Consider the following 14,160-nt stretch of genomic DNA (forward strand, 5'->3'; position numbering starts at 1 on the left):
AGCACACACCAACCCTCCACAGAAGCTTCCACCCTCTGCACAAAGCCACAATGGCCCCCATGGTGCTGCCAACGGCTGGCTTCCCAGAACGGTGCTGCCACGGATGCCACAGCGGGGTGAAAAACGAGACCACCAGTCCCTCAGAAAGATCCTTCAGGGCTAGTAGAGGCAGAAGGCCACCGCGTGCTCTCCACTGCTTAAGGAGAAAAACTAATGAAAAACCGTGCCTCAAGTACAAACACTGCTGCAGAAATGGCATCTGCCAAGCCACACTTTCCCCAGGGGTGGACAAACTTTACCTCCATTCCTTTCTTTTTGAAAGGAAGAGACCCAGCTTACATCTTCCGAGGTAAATGTTTAGTGGCCCACACTGCTTCTTGATGCCGACCCGTGTGCAGAGGGAGGGCGGGCCTCAGCAGCCCCTGCACAGGGATGTCCCCCGTGAGGCCACCTGCCCCCGAGGCCACCTGCCCCCATGAGGCCAGCAGCCTCCGTGAGGCCCGTTTAAGAGGCAGGGTGGCCGAGCTGTACCCATCATGCTGCCCAGCCTCAGGCCCAGAAGTCAGACCACCCAAGAACCCAGACTAGGCCCCCTCCTAGCTTCCCATCAGCAACTGGCAATAACAGGGGTTAGGGAACCGCTCACTAGCCCCGGTAATCAGCACCTTTCAGGACTGAAGTTTCGGCTCAGCGTTGACTACACAGAAACCTGCCAATTGTAACTTGCTGACGAAGACCGGAACCTGCTCCAAAGCCAGGTTTTAGGTTAGGGGGTGGCGGGGGGGACATTACAACTCCAGCCCCAACTTTGCTCTTGCATGACCTGTGGAGCACGTGTATAACCGTGGGTTCCCCTGGAAACTTTGTGGCTGTGGAAGTCCCTGCCATCCCCCAGGTACACTCACTGAAAGACACATCGGCAGTGGCTCTAAAGTGTCTCAGACATCTCAGTGACGAGGCTGAGAAGAATTGGAAGCACCAGAAAGTTGTAGCATCATATATTTGACAAAAACCTCTCACTGACAAATGCGATGTAAAACACGAGGCTTCCTGTTGGAGGAACCGAAAGAAATATTATCTGTTTCTTAATGGTCCCCACCCTGGTCCCCAAGTCACACACAGCCACTAATGCATCATTTGTGACAGGAATCAAAACAGGCCAGGATGAGTGGAAAAGCTGGCAGAAGGGCTGAACATAGAGACATGTCCTCTGCCCTCCAAGTGCCAAATGAGAAAGGGTGGTCAACACAGTAAGACAGCTTCAGGAACTCTGGGGAGGGGGACAGACAGGTCTCTGGGCCAGCGAGCCGTCTGGTAAGTGAAGCGATCTCACAGACACCTAAACTGACATTCCACCACAAAAATGCTCACCAGAATTAGCAATTCCCAAAGAATTTCGGTAATTCTTATAGAAGAAATGGTATCAAATGGAAGGATATTTTCCTGGTGACACAACTGAGGACCTTAGCTTACCCTGAAGCAGCCTTTGAAAAGCATCACCACTGGACATTCCTAAATTACAGGAAATACAAGAGTCTAGTGCCATGTTCACTGACTGCGGTACTCTGATGTATATGAAATGTGCATCTGGACTTCATCCAGGGTCCCTGGCTCACAGCTCCCCAAACCCTTGGCATTTCCTGAGCAAGAACAGCAATGGGAGGATCTTTTGTTATAACATTTGGTCTCTGGTCCTCAGTTCCTGCAATCACTTCAGAGCCATGAAGGTGAAACAGGTGTCATGTTATTCACGACAAGGCCCTGTGACCACCGCTGGGTCTACGCTGATGACTTCTGGGAAGCACCTAAGGATGGGGGCTGGTTGCCAGGGGAACCAACCGTGATAGAGGGGGGATGTTTCTCGGGGGGAGGTGGGGAGGGAGGGGTCAATCACCAACGGCCAGTGACTTAATCATTCATGCCTGTGGAGTGGGGCATCCACAAAATCCCAAAGGATGGGGCTTCCAAGTGCCGTCAGGTACGGCTCCACGAGGACAGAAGTTTCTTTGTTGGCACTGTGCCCACTGTAACCCTCCTCCAGCTGTGGATTCATATCCTTTACTGTACTCTGTAATGTGTAGTTAATCTAGTGAGTAAATGGGCTTCCTGAGTTCTATGGCCACTCTAGCAAATTAATGCAACCTCGCTCTGATTTACAGCCAATCAGTCAGAAGCCAGGTGACAACCTGGACTTGCGATTGGCATCTAAAACAGAGGGCCGTCTCCTAGGACTGAGCCCTTAGCCTGTGGGATCTGATGCCATCTCAGTGTCAGAACTGGGCTGAACTGCAGGACACCCAGCTGATGGCGGAGCTCTGCTTGGTGCTGTAGGGGAATTCTCCCCGCCTCAGTACCCCAACAAACACACACATTGCAAACTGGGAGCACAAACCTTTTACTGATCCCATCACAAAGTCATAAAATTGTTTTTCAAAAATTACTAGTTTTCAGCTGGTTTGCTAATTTAAGCTGCACATATCTACACACTTCTTTTTAATCTTTTTAATGAAAATTTCAAAAGTACAGAAAAATAAAATAGCAGGAAGAACCCCACGCACCCATCAGCCAACTTCAACCACACATCTGGCCCATCTTGTTCCCCCATAACTTCCCCGAAAGACATGACACCATTGCATCCGTAAACACTTCAGTTTGTATCTACAAAAAACAAGGATTTTCAAAAAAGCATAACCCCAAAGCCATTACTGACTGCCACTAATAAAACTAACGATAACATGCCCGCAGTATGTCAACCAGGCTAACTGGTTGATAGAAAATGCTAGGAAACGTTTCTGAATGGGTTCACACCCCTCAGCTGCTCATCTCTCACAAATAAGCAGCAGGAAGGACTTCTATTTGCGTGGACTCGGGGGTTGGGTATGACCAGACGCAGACGGCACATTCCAATGAGGGTCACCATGCTCCTTGATCAAGGACGGGAGGCCAGCAGCTGAGTTCTCAGAAAGGTGAGTGATCTGACACGGCAGCAGAACTCATCAATTCTAACACGTACTTGTGTTCACAATTTAACATGAAATTGGGCTGCATCCCACCGGACAACACCTTCCGATGCTGTGGGCCACGCAGGGGCCATGACGCACCACCGTTACCAACACACGTCACACACACAGCACACTAGTGCAGTCTGCAGGACGCACGTCAGTGGTTTGCAGGAAGATCCCAGAAACAATAAAGCACTAGTAATCACTAGAAACCAAAGCGAGTAGGATAGGAATGGATGGTGAATTGGGGAGTCAGGCAAAATTTCCAGAAAAGTGAAAACATAACTGCCAAACAATGTTAGAGCTCAAAACCAAGGGTTCTTCATGCTCTCAGAAACTGAGTTTAGGAAATGCAGCATCACCAAAGATCTTGGTATAGAGGATGACTTTATCTGGGGAAAAGAGGTAGAAACATCTCGGAGTCAAAAAGTGGACACCAAAAAAGTTTCAGGAACACCTTACCCAATGTATTTCAGGTCTATTTTCCTTCTTATCCATGCACAAAAGTGATACACAGAAAAATCAATGTCTAATTAAGTCTAAAAGAGTTACATACATAGAAAATAAAAGTGTTAACTGAAAAAGAAACCATTGTGACACAGTTCAATGGACAGTGTTTTTTCTTTCTTAGTGGTACGTAAAACAATGGCTTTACAAATAATAGCATCTTAGATTTGATGAAAAGAGGTATATTCCAGACACAAAGATTGGAAATCAGTGACCATCAAAAGTGAGACAGGCAGAAAAACAAGTGGGTGAACTTACTGGCTCAGGGGAACAGGGAAGGGCGAGAGTGAAACAGGAAAAGGGGTCATAGAGGACAGGCTCAAAATCTAGGTCCCTGGGAAGGCCCCTGAGGCAGGAAGGGCTGAGGCAATGGGGCCTGAAGGCGTCCACACGGGGCCAGCCAGCTCATCACCCAGGACAGCCACAGAAACCCCCAAAACGAGAGCTATCCCCACTTACCAAACCCTGATCACAGACTGCTTAATTTATGGGCATCTCAGAAGTGCAGGCCTCAATTTGCATCAGCTCCTCAAGCTCTCATCAGGTGATTCATCTAAGGAAGACAGACCCTTCCTGTGAAGTGTGTCATCTTGCCAGAGCAGCACCTTTTTGGAAATAAAAAGTTCACTCCTTGGACTGGCCTCTGGAGCACGGAGGAAGAAACCTCAGCAGTTGCTCGGGAGTCTGAAGGTCTTTAAAATCACCTTTCCTTGGCCTCCATGTAATGTTTCAGTGGCTTTATCCAGAAACAAGCCAGAGGCATGGTTCATGACCCCGTAAAACTTCTAACGACCTTCATAAACGCCGATGGCTTCTATGGAAAGCAGCTGGATGCTCTCACTTGAGACCAGGAGGACCTGCAATTTCCCACCATCCCATTTCCCTAAAGTGCTGTGGCAGTGAAGTCACATGTCTGCTTTATTTTCCACAAATACTGTACATCACTGAGTCTCGACCTTACCCACACTGCCCAAAACCACCGCTCCAGAGCCACGGCACCAGACAGGCTTGTGACCACCTCTGGTTTCCTGCAATAATCAAATTAACAAGCCGCCGTCACCCACAGCAGCTGGCAGAGATGACGTCACAGTGGAAGTCCTGTGCCGGAGCAGGTGCACAGGGACAAGCGAGGATTCGTCATTACGTGTAATGTGTGTGGAAACGTGTGGTGACCTCTCGGTGTGCCTGACAACAGACAACAGACACTTCCCCAGCCCGCCACAGCACGTCACAGAGACAGGCTCGGAAATAAGCGCCACGATGGTTCCACAAGCACATTCCACTAAGTGTCCGAGCAAAGGCACTGCAGGCGCCTACCGCAGCCTGGTCCACGATGGGTACCATTTCCTGGGCTGAGGACACGTCACCCAGGACCCTGTGTGGACAAGCACAGCAGACCCACGGCTGCCACGGGAAAGCCACTAGACACGCGACTGTGCACACGGCAGCCCCAAATGTCAACCGGGTCGATGTCGGGGACCCTGAACTGGAGTGACCCCTGCCCCCCAAGCACCCCATCCCTGCCACAACGCGTGTTCTGACTTGGGCTCTGGGAACTTGGCAACTGCCCCCAGCCATCCTGGCCATTCCTCCTCCCAAAGAGTGACACCGCTAGGGCTGGGACGGCAGGAGGGGTCTGAGAGCCTCCCAGGAGGACACAGGCGAATGGAGCAGGTGCCAGGGAGGGCGGCCCAACAGGGTGGCGAGTGCTGTCTCCTGGCAGCCACCCCTCACAGCAGCTGCTTCATGACATGGGGCGGGGCGCAGGAGAGTGGCATTTACACAACCCCCTAAGCCCAGGAAAGCTTTTCCAGTGCAAGCCCAGGAGAAAGACTGCGACCACTTTTGGCTTTTCAAAGCCAGCCCTGATGAATCACTGCCATCTACATCCCGCATGCTAAGAAACCCAATCCGTTTAAGGTGACGTTTCCCGGGCCCGTAATACCGGTCACGACTAAATGCGAAAATGCCAGTGTCTCAGCCTGTCCTGCAGAGTCAGTGAGAGAGCAGGAGCACGGAGCCACCTGCCTGGGCAGGCACCGCGGGAGAGGAGGAGACCTGCTCACTGCTGGAGCTGGTTTTTATTTCCTGGAAACGGGTACACTGTCAGAAAGGAGAACTGGACAGGCACTCCTCGTACCTCAAGCACATGGCCCAAGGTTCAAGCATCCTCACCCAGGGAAGACAGCAAGGTCAGTCTTCTCTGAGGGCATGAGTGTCAGCTGGAGAGCAGACTCGAGGTACCAATGTCCTCAACAGACATGGAAACAGCGGAGCGTGCCTCTCAGACCTGCCTCGTGGCACCCACCGGGAGGGGGTGCTGGTGGACGACCCTCCTGGCAGTCTGGAGGCAAGGCCTCATGACCACAGTGGTGGACCGAGGGTCCCCAGGAGCAACATGGATGTCCTCAGGGAGAAGGTGACATCTCGTCACAGCGGCAGACGAGGCCAATGCCTCCTTCGGTCCTATGATCCGTGTTCAGGTGCCGCTGTGGCCTGGGCACAGAAGAGGGGTCTGAGAGGCCCCTGTGGTGGCAGGTTTCAACTTTAGTTGCTGATCATGGAGAAGGGATCCCAAGGGAAGCTGGGGGTGGGGGGGGCTCTCAGGGTCTCAAGAGAATGGCAATTACTTAACAAGCGTCACAGCAGGGCTTCACTGTTTCCGTCTGTACGGCTGCACAGGTGTATCTCCATCTGGGCATCTGCCGGCTTTATGTCAGCGTCATCCATGCAAACACACATCCCAGAACAGGGTTCACAAGACAGGGGGTGCGGGGCAGGCTCAGCCGGGTAGGGCTGCTTTCCCATCCCATGAATTCTGCTGGGCCGGCTAGGAGGCTTCATTCTCGGGTTTTCCCAGGAATACCTTCCCCTTCCCGGGATCCTGGCCAGAAGCTCCATCAGCTCTCGCATGTGCCTATGCCTGGGTCTATGCTCCAGCAGTCCCGCCACCTGCTTCCACAAAGCCAACTGCCTCTGGCTCTGTGTGAACTTAGACCACACAGCACCGCCTGCTCTGAAAGCAGCCCTATCAGGCCGCCATCCTTCTCCCCAAATGTCTGAGAAACGCAAATGGCAGCGATAGGAAATTATGTGCACACCTAAGTCACCCCCAGCTGCAGCCATTTCCCTGACCACCTTCCAAACACCTGTGCGCCGATCCACAGGACCCAGCCCCCTCCAGGAGTGCTTCCTGGGCCGCCCCACCCCACCCCGAGGTCTGCTGGGGCAGCTGCCCCGGGCTGCCCCCAGTCCCCGCTGGGAACAGCCGCTTCCTTCTCATTTCGCTAGAGGGTTAAGGGAAGAGCTCATTATTTCGCACTGTTTATCAGTCACAATCTGTTTCCATTACGTCTGAGAACCGGGGGGGGGGGGGGGGGGGGGGGGGTCAGCCACAACATAACTCCAGAATAGGAAACTTTGTTTTCTTTAGAGAAAAGTTTATGTTACAGCGCCTGTTTGTCTTCCCCCCCCCACCCCAACCTCAAAGTCTCACTTCCAATGGAAATTCTTTAAACTCCAAACTGATTACAGGTGGCGGGGTGTGCTGTGCGTCCCCCCTCGCATCCCCACAGGCACGCTCACAGATCTGCTGACGCCCAGCGAAGCGCGTGGCAGCCGCGTGTCCAACCTCAAACCAAGCACACTGGAGCGATGACAGCCGTCCCCCTCAGGCCAGGAGAAGCCAGGCTGCAGGGGTGAGGGGAGCCCAGCACCCCGCTGGGGAGCAGAGCAGCCTCCTCACCACAGGAAAGCTCCATAGGGACGCGTCCACAGTGACACTCAGGCTGTTTACACACCAAAGGAAGGTGTGTCCTCAGCACACTTTCCTGCTGGCTGCCCACTGACCCTACAGCTGGGAACAAGAGAACTGGCATGGGGTCTGGACCACTTCCCAAAAAAGGCAGTCCTTTGCGTCATCCCAGGTTCCCAGTACAAGCCCAAATGAACCAACCAAATCCTGGAGGAATGGAGCGGGGGTTAAAGAAGAGAAATGCATCAACAATTTTCCAGAAGACACACAAGATTCCTGGTTCACTGGATTTTCAAATGTATATTCAGGCTTTTCTTTTTCTGTCTCCCTCCCCATACCATTTATTCAGCACCAACTATTTGCCAGAACCTGCTAATGGCATTTAGTGCTCGGCCACACGGTAAAAATGATTATCCCCACTGTAAAGATGAGGCAAGTGAGAGTCAGAGAGGTTCCGTAAATCAGCAAAAGTCACTAAGCACAAAGGAGAAAATCACTCACTCGGTGCCCATAAATGGATCTGTGCCATTCCCATTCATTTGAATGTCCACTACCCAGTTCAGAGAACATTACTGGTTCTCTATGATCAACCAAATTAAGGACCAAGAAGTTGGTTTGGCATTTGAAGCCGTCTACAACTTAGTCCCAAACTCCTCCTCTAATTTTACACCCTAATGTACCATGCTCCAGCCAGTTAGGCCCCGACCATTCTAAGAGGAATCCCTCCACATACCCGCAATGTCTACTACAAGGTCACGCCCAGAGTCCTCCCACCCTGGGACATTCCCCTCCCACACCCCCAGGAAGGCTGCTGGAAAGTGAACAGGCTGCCTCGGCCCTGGGTCATGTCCTCTAGCTAATGCTTCCTCTGACCTCCTAAGGACGCAGGGAACACAGACAGGGGCTTAGGCCAGACACACTTTCAGTAGAGATCATTTTTCACATGCTGGAAAACCCTTCTGTTTCCATCCTTAAACAGCCCACTTCACCCAGAGGCAGGTACATTTTCAACAGAAATCCCTTCCTCCCTTCTGGGGCTCCAGCCACTGCCAACATACCAAGGCCCAGGGGAGCCGTACCATAATTAAATTCTAAAGCATTTAAGATGCTCAAAGGAAAGGCATCCTTGAAGTGCAAATCATCAATTTACTGGAGAAAGAGCAAAATGTGGGGAGTGAAGGGCTCTATACAAACGTAAATGAAATAGAACTGTAAACAACTTGATGCATAATTGATTGACCACACCCCCTGAACCTGGCATTGAGTCCAGTTCTGCAGCAAAGCCCGGGCTGGTCTTCAGCACCCACTTCTGTTTACTTTATTAAATCTGCAGTCTGGGTTTTGCCAAATGGAGAATAACAGTTCTGAGATGAGTTATTTAACAGGCAGAGCACACAGCAACAAACGGGGCTGGGGTGCTGAAGCAGCAGAAATATTAGACAGATAATCCCCCAAAGCCTAATACTGAAGGCTGGTGCCTGTGAAAAATGTCAGGGTGCAGAGAAATCAACTAAATATGGGCTTAGAGCCTTGACTTGACTAGTAGGAAACACGAGAAGAAATGGAAGTCCACTTACATCTGAAACACTTGAGCGAGTATTTAAATTCGGCCCGAACCTGCACCCCATTATCTGTTTATGTCCCTACTTTACAAGCTAAGAATAACTACATATTTCCTTTTATCATGAGGACAAAGTAAATTCGAAAAGACTTTCTAGTCTCTAAATCCATGGAAACAACTCAGGAGGAAGAAAGACTACCCGGGTTCACAACCTTGATCAGAAAACTCAGGACAGCACAGTTCTATTTGCCGTCCAGAAAGTCTTAGCACTTTCCCTTTGCAGCAGGGTCCACTGCAGGAAGTTAATGAGTCTTCTTACTGCAATTTCAAAAGTGACTGCATTACACACCTCTTCCTCAACCCACAAATCACTAAACCATTCTAAGGGCCAGGATTAAATGTTATGGTTCGTTGACAGAAAGAATAGAATCCCAAATCACCAATCATTGTATAACCATTCCTTTCCCACACTTTTTTTTTCAACATGGTCTCTGTCCCTTCTATGGCCACCAGGCCACAAGGAGTTCTTGGACTTTTTTTTTTTTTTTTACCTAAGGGTCACACATCGAAGACCCCTCAAACACCGTCCACCAGCTGAAGCCCACCCACCAGAGGGAGTCCAGCTTCTGCAGATGCTAAGGCTACACTGTGGCTGTTTCTAATCACATGTGAAAGTGGCAAGCCAAGGAAAGACATACCAAGCACGGCTTACCCATTTGGTTTTCTTTTGCATGAAAGGCAGAAAGCTTTGCCAGGTCTCACCAGCACACCAGGCTATGCAGACCCACCTTACCGGGAAGCAGTTTTAAAATAATTCCAGTTTAACATGCCCCCAGTTTTCACTATGGCAGCAGCTGCTCTGCTTCCCCTGGGTATACTGGCTCTTTATCAGTCAAGAATAAACGGAGACTTCGTGTACACATACAACAGTTCCTTGCATTAAAAAAAGAAGAAACAGGGCTAAGAGTACACTGTCAGCTCCGACCCAAGCCAGGCCAATTCAGCACAGGGAAAAACTATTTTCATTTCTGCCCCCCCCCCCATAAAGTAAACCTGTGAAGCTTACCAAGAACCAAATAAGGCACCTACCTCTCTACCTAATACCTTCATCTGAGAATGAAGAATGAAGGAAGCAAGGAAGGAAATCTCTAAAGCAGCCGAACTCCACGCTGACATTCACAGGTCTTGAGGCTAGAGTCTGATCATGCCCAGTCCCACCCGTTTGTCTTGTTCCAGGATACCGTTGCCTGGTTCTAGCCCAACCCGTGGTCCACCTCCATTAACTCAGAATTTCCTGGGTTTGCGGTGACAGTAAACGTCAGAGGAATTGGGTTACAGGATTTTGGAAAAGATAACGTTGCTTTGTCAGCCTATGAACCACCAAACACCACAAACAGCGCGAGGCGACATGTGCACAGCCCAGAGTCCTCCCGACCCAGCAGGCGCACGGCCCAGGACTGGGCTGCCTGGCTTCCCTCCGTTTCCTGCCGAAGCGCCGGGTAGTCCAGGGCGCCGTACATGGTCCCCACGGCCTAATCACTCGGCCCTTGGGGCCTGTCGAAAACACAGTCGTAGTAGAGGGGCTGTGCCCGCGTAACGGGGGAGTGGGGCCGGTGAATGCCAGCGCAGGAGGCCGCGTCCGGCGTGCGCGGGAGAGCCGGGGCCGAGTCCGGCAGAGTGTAAGCGGGGGCCGGGAGGGGAAGGTCGGGGACGTGGCCGGCCTCCCTCCGGGCGCAGAGGCGCGCTGGCCTCCGCTTACTCCGGCCCAGGGGAGCCCGTTTCGTTAGGCACGGAACTGGCTGCGCCTCTTCCCCACGCGGGGTGACACGGGGGAAAGAGGGTAGGACCTGCAACGGCTTGTATCAAAGAGCTAAAAAGAAACTTGGACGCCTCTCTCCTACTGTACATGACACGCTGGAAAGGCGGCTGCCTCTCTCCCCTTCCTCCCCACCCCCTTTTGTGTTTCCCAACATGCGCACCCCTAAACTTCCCACCGTAGGGGATGGGGCTCCGGCGGCCGGACAAGACTCAAATTATGTGGAGCAGAGAGGGGATGTCTACGGAGGAGAACGGAGGCGACAAGAAAGGCGTCCGCGGTCCCCAGCCCTGCGGGGTTGCGCCGGCGGGCCCTCTCCCGAGCCCGGCGAGCGCGGAGGGGCCGGTGCGCCCGCTGCCCCGGGGACTCGGCGGGAGGCTCGGGCGGGGAGCTCTTCGGGGCCCCGCGGCCACGTCCGACTGAGGAGCCGGGGTGCGTCGGCGCCGGGAGGGCCAGGCGCGGGGGCGGCGGGAGCGGGGTTCGGGGGGCCGGGCCGCGGGCGGGCGCCCACTCACCTTCCTGCCGGCGCCGCCGCCCGCGCCGGCGGCCAGCGCGGAGCCGCCGCCGGAATACATGTAGTAGGCGATGCCCAGCACCCACAGGAAGGCGAAACACAGCAGCATCCGCGAGCGCCGCCGCATCCTCCCCACTCGGCCGCCGGCCGCGGCGCCGCTGCTCGCGAGTGCTGCCTGGGCCGGCGCGGGGCGGAGGAAGGGGAAGGGCGGGCGCGGCTCCGGCTCCTCCTCCCGCGCGGGCTCCCGCTCGCCCGGCGGGGGCGGCGCGCACTCGGCGCCGAGCTCCGCCCCAGGCCGGGAGCGCCGCGCGGCGCCCGAGCAGGAAGCGGCGGCCAGGGGGTCAGGGAGCAAAGGGCGACCAATCGGCGGGCGGCGGGGCGCGGGCGCGGGCGGAGGAGGGGAATCACCGCGTCTCCAGGGCGGCAGCAGCCGGCCGCCCCGCCCCCTCGCGTCCTCGCGCCGCGCCCCGCCGCCCCAGTGAGTGACAGGTGGCTGCCGGGACCCGAGAGGAGCGCGCACGCACGTGCACACGCAGGAGGGACACTTGGTCCCTGCTGCCTCGCGCTGCCCTGCGGACACGATCTCGTCAATCCCCGGTCTTCGTGACCACCTCAGACCCTTAGCAGGCTCCATCTTACGGACCCACTGACCCTCCTGGATCTGACTCAGCTGCTGCTCGCTGCAGCTTTCTTTCTAATTTTGCAGCAAAACATCCTGATCCCAGGTGTCAATTTCTTCAGTTAGGCAGAGGTGGGGGCCTAGAGCTAGAAACGGAGAGGTCGTCTTCAAGGGAACATTTTTCTGGGGATGAACACAGCGCTTAACAGCAGGGTTTTTTTGTTTTGTTTTAAGTAAATTTGAAATGAGGAAGAAGGAAAACAATATACATTTTTAAATCTTTTAAATTGGTTGCTTTCTTAAAAGAAGAAAGTTAGCACACTCAACATCTTCAAAGATGCAAGAAGACAGATCTGTCTTGGAACAGAATACATAACCTTGATGGTGCCCTTCTAACCGCAGTTTCCAGTGTTCCTAGAAAAGAAAGAAATGTTACTTGCACTTGATATTTTAAAAGTGATTTCAGGAGCTTCCCAGTCTAGAGGTTAATGACAGCTGCCTGAATCTGAACCTCTACTCATATCCGCAACAAAACACAAACACAAGCTAACAAGCCTTCAGCGTCACTAGCAGAGGGAATTGACATGAACTGAACTTGAAATTACTTAAGTAGAAGAAAGAAAAGACATCAAATTCCAACAGAGCTCTCTCCACTGTTGCCAAGGACGTAAGTGAAGCCCAGGCTTAAATCCCTCCATGCAGAGAAAGTCCAACAACAAGAACTAAAAACTGAACACCAGTCTGGTACTTGATTGACAAAGGGAAGAGGTTTCAAAGAAAATGGGACAGGAGGTGGCAGCCTTGAAGAAGCCTTGCTTCTGGGAAAAGTCAGCGACACAGAGAAAAGGTAATGCCCTTTGGAGGCCTGGCGGTGAAGGGAATGAAGGAAGTAAGAGGGAAAATTAAAGATCCTGCAGAAATAAAAGACGGTGGATCCTTCCCCCAGCCACTGTTATCTATTAAAAACTGCACTTCTGCATACAGATAGAACGTTTTTGAACCAGGAACCCTGTGCCAAAATTCCTGGTAACAGAAAAGCAAATTCAACAGCACTGCAAAAAGAAAACAGAAAATCACATTTCTTATGATGAGAAACTGAATCATAACATTTCAGCTGATGAAATCCCCCCCGTAAAACTGTGAAGCAGAAGAAAAGCAGTTTGACACCACATATCAGAATGAACAAAGTATCATGTATTTGGATACACATCCATAGATACACATCTATGCAACTAGAATCTGAAATTCAAAAACCAAGAACAGACTGGACAAACATTAGGAAGAAATGCAACAAAAGTTGGTCAAATTCAGGAAAGAAATTAAAAATAAAGACAAAACTATCCCAGAAATACAGAATGATTACAAGGTGCCCAAAGGAGAATATATTCAAATATAAATATGTAAAAGGGTCCTGAAGAATGGCAATAAGTTAATCTAGAAATTGAAAATAAGATAATGAAGTAAAAAGGTTCAAAATAAGTGATTTAAATGAAAGTCAAAAAAGAAGAACCAAAATACCTATAACTGGAGTTCCTAACGTTAAACACCAAAGAGTGAGACAGAATTATAATCCAGATGTAATGTATAACATGATGACTATCGTTAACACTGCTGTGTGGTATGTTTGAAAGTTAAGAGCGTAGATTCTAAGAGTTCTCGTCACAAAGAAAAAAATATTTTTTTAAAACTACACATTGATATGAGATAACTAAATCTACTGTGGTGATCATTTCACAATATGTTAGTCAGGTCACTATGCTGTGCACCTTTAATTTAGACAGTGCTGTATGTCAATTACATCTCAATAAAATTGAAATAGCTATAATCCCATAAAATAATCCAAAAATAAGAGAAAATTCAAATTACTTATCGAAAATAACTTCCACATAGCTTGGGAAACTGGTCTGGGAGAATCAACTTCAAAATATATATGTTAGCAAAACTACTAGGTTTTTAAAGACAAAAAGATCAAATTACTTACTGAGATGAAATGTTAGGTTGACATCAGACTTCTTAACAGGATACAAAGCAAGGCAGCAGTGGGGAAGCATTTACAAGAAACTCAGAGAAAGTACCAGCCAAGGGCTTTTTTGTCCACACTTCAAGGATCAAAGTTATAGACAAACAGATGTGAACTGAGAGCAAAAATTCAGAGAACGTCACATTCCTTTCCTGGAGAATGAGCTTCCCCAACCAAGAGATAACTGAGGAAACCAGCAAAGTGACTGAGCGAGAGTACTCATACATTTAATTGGTGGAAGAACAGTATACACATACTTTCTGGGAAGGTGGAACAAGTGTGACTACAGACAATTGAGGGAGAGAGAGAGAGAAAAGGGAAAACAGAATTGTTAAATACAGCGTTTCCCCGAAAATAAGTCCTAGCT

At 51.0% G+C, this 14,160-nt stretch overlaps 1 protein-coding gene across 1 annotated transcript in view; it reads right to left on the minus strand.

Annotated features, from left to right (window-relative positions):
- The window catches only part of GALNT2 (polypeptide N-acetylgalactosaminyltransferase 2), a 165,854-nt gene extending 154,484 nt beyond the window's left edge, over positions 1–11,370 (minus strand). The window contains exon 1 of the mRNA XM_033099457.1: positions 11,156–11,370. Within this exon, the coding sequence (XP_032955348.1) occupies positions 11,156–11,281 (126 nt within the window). The 5' untranslated portion in view covers positions 11,282–11,370. The remainder of the gene's footprint in view (positions 1–11,155) is intronic.
- Positions 11,371–14,160: the final 2,790 nt, after the last annotated feature.

This window comes from Rhinolophus ferrumequinum, chromosome 27 (assembly GCF_004115265.2).
Source record: "Rhinolophus ferrumequinum isolate MPI-CBG mRhiFer1 chromosome 27, mRhiFer1_v1.p, whole genome shotgun sequence".
Classification (NCBI taxonomy): Eukaryota; Metazoa; Chordata; class Mammalia; order Chiroptera; family Rhinolophidae; genus Rhinolophus; species Rhinolophus ferrumequinum.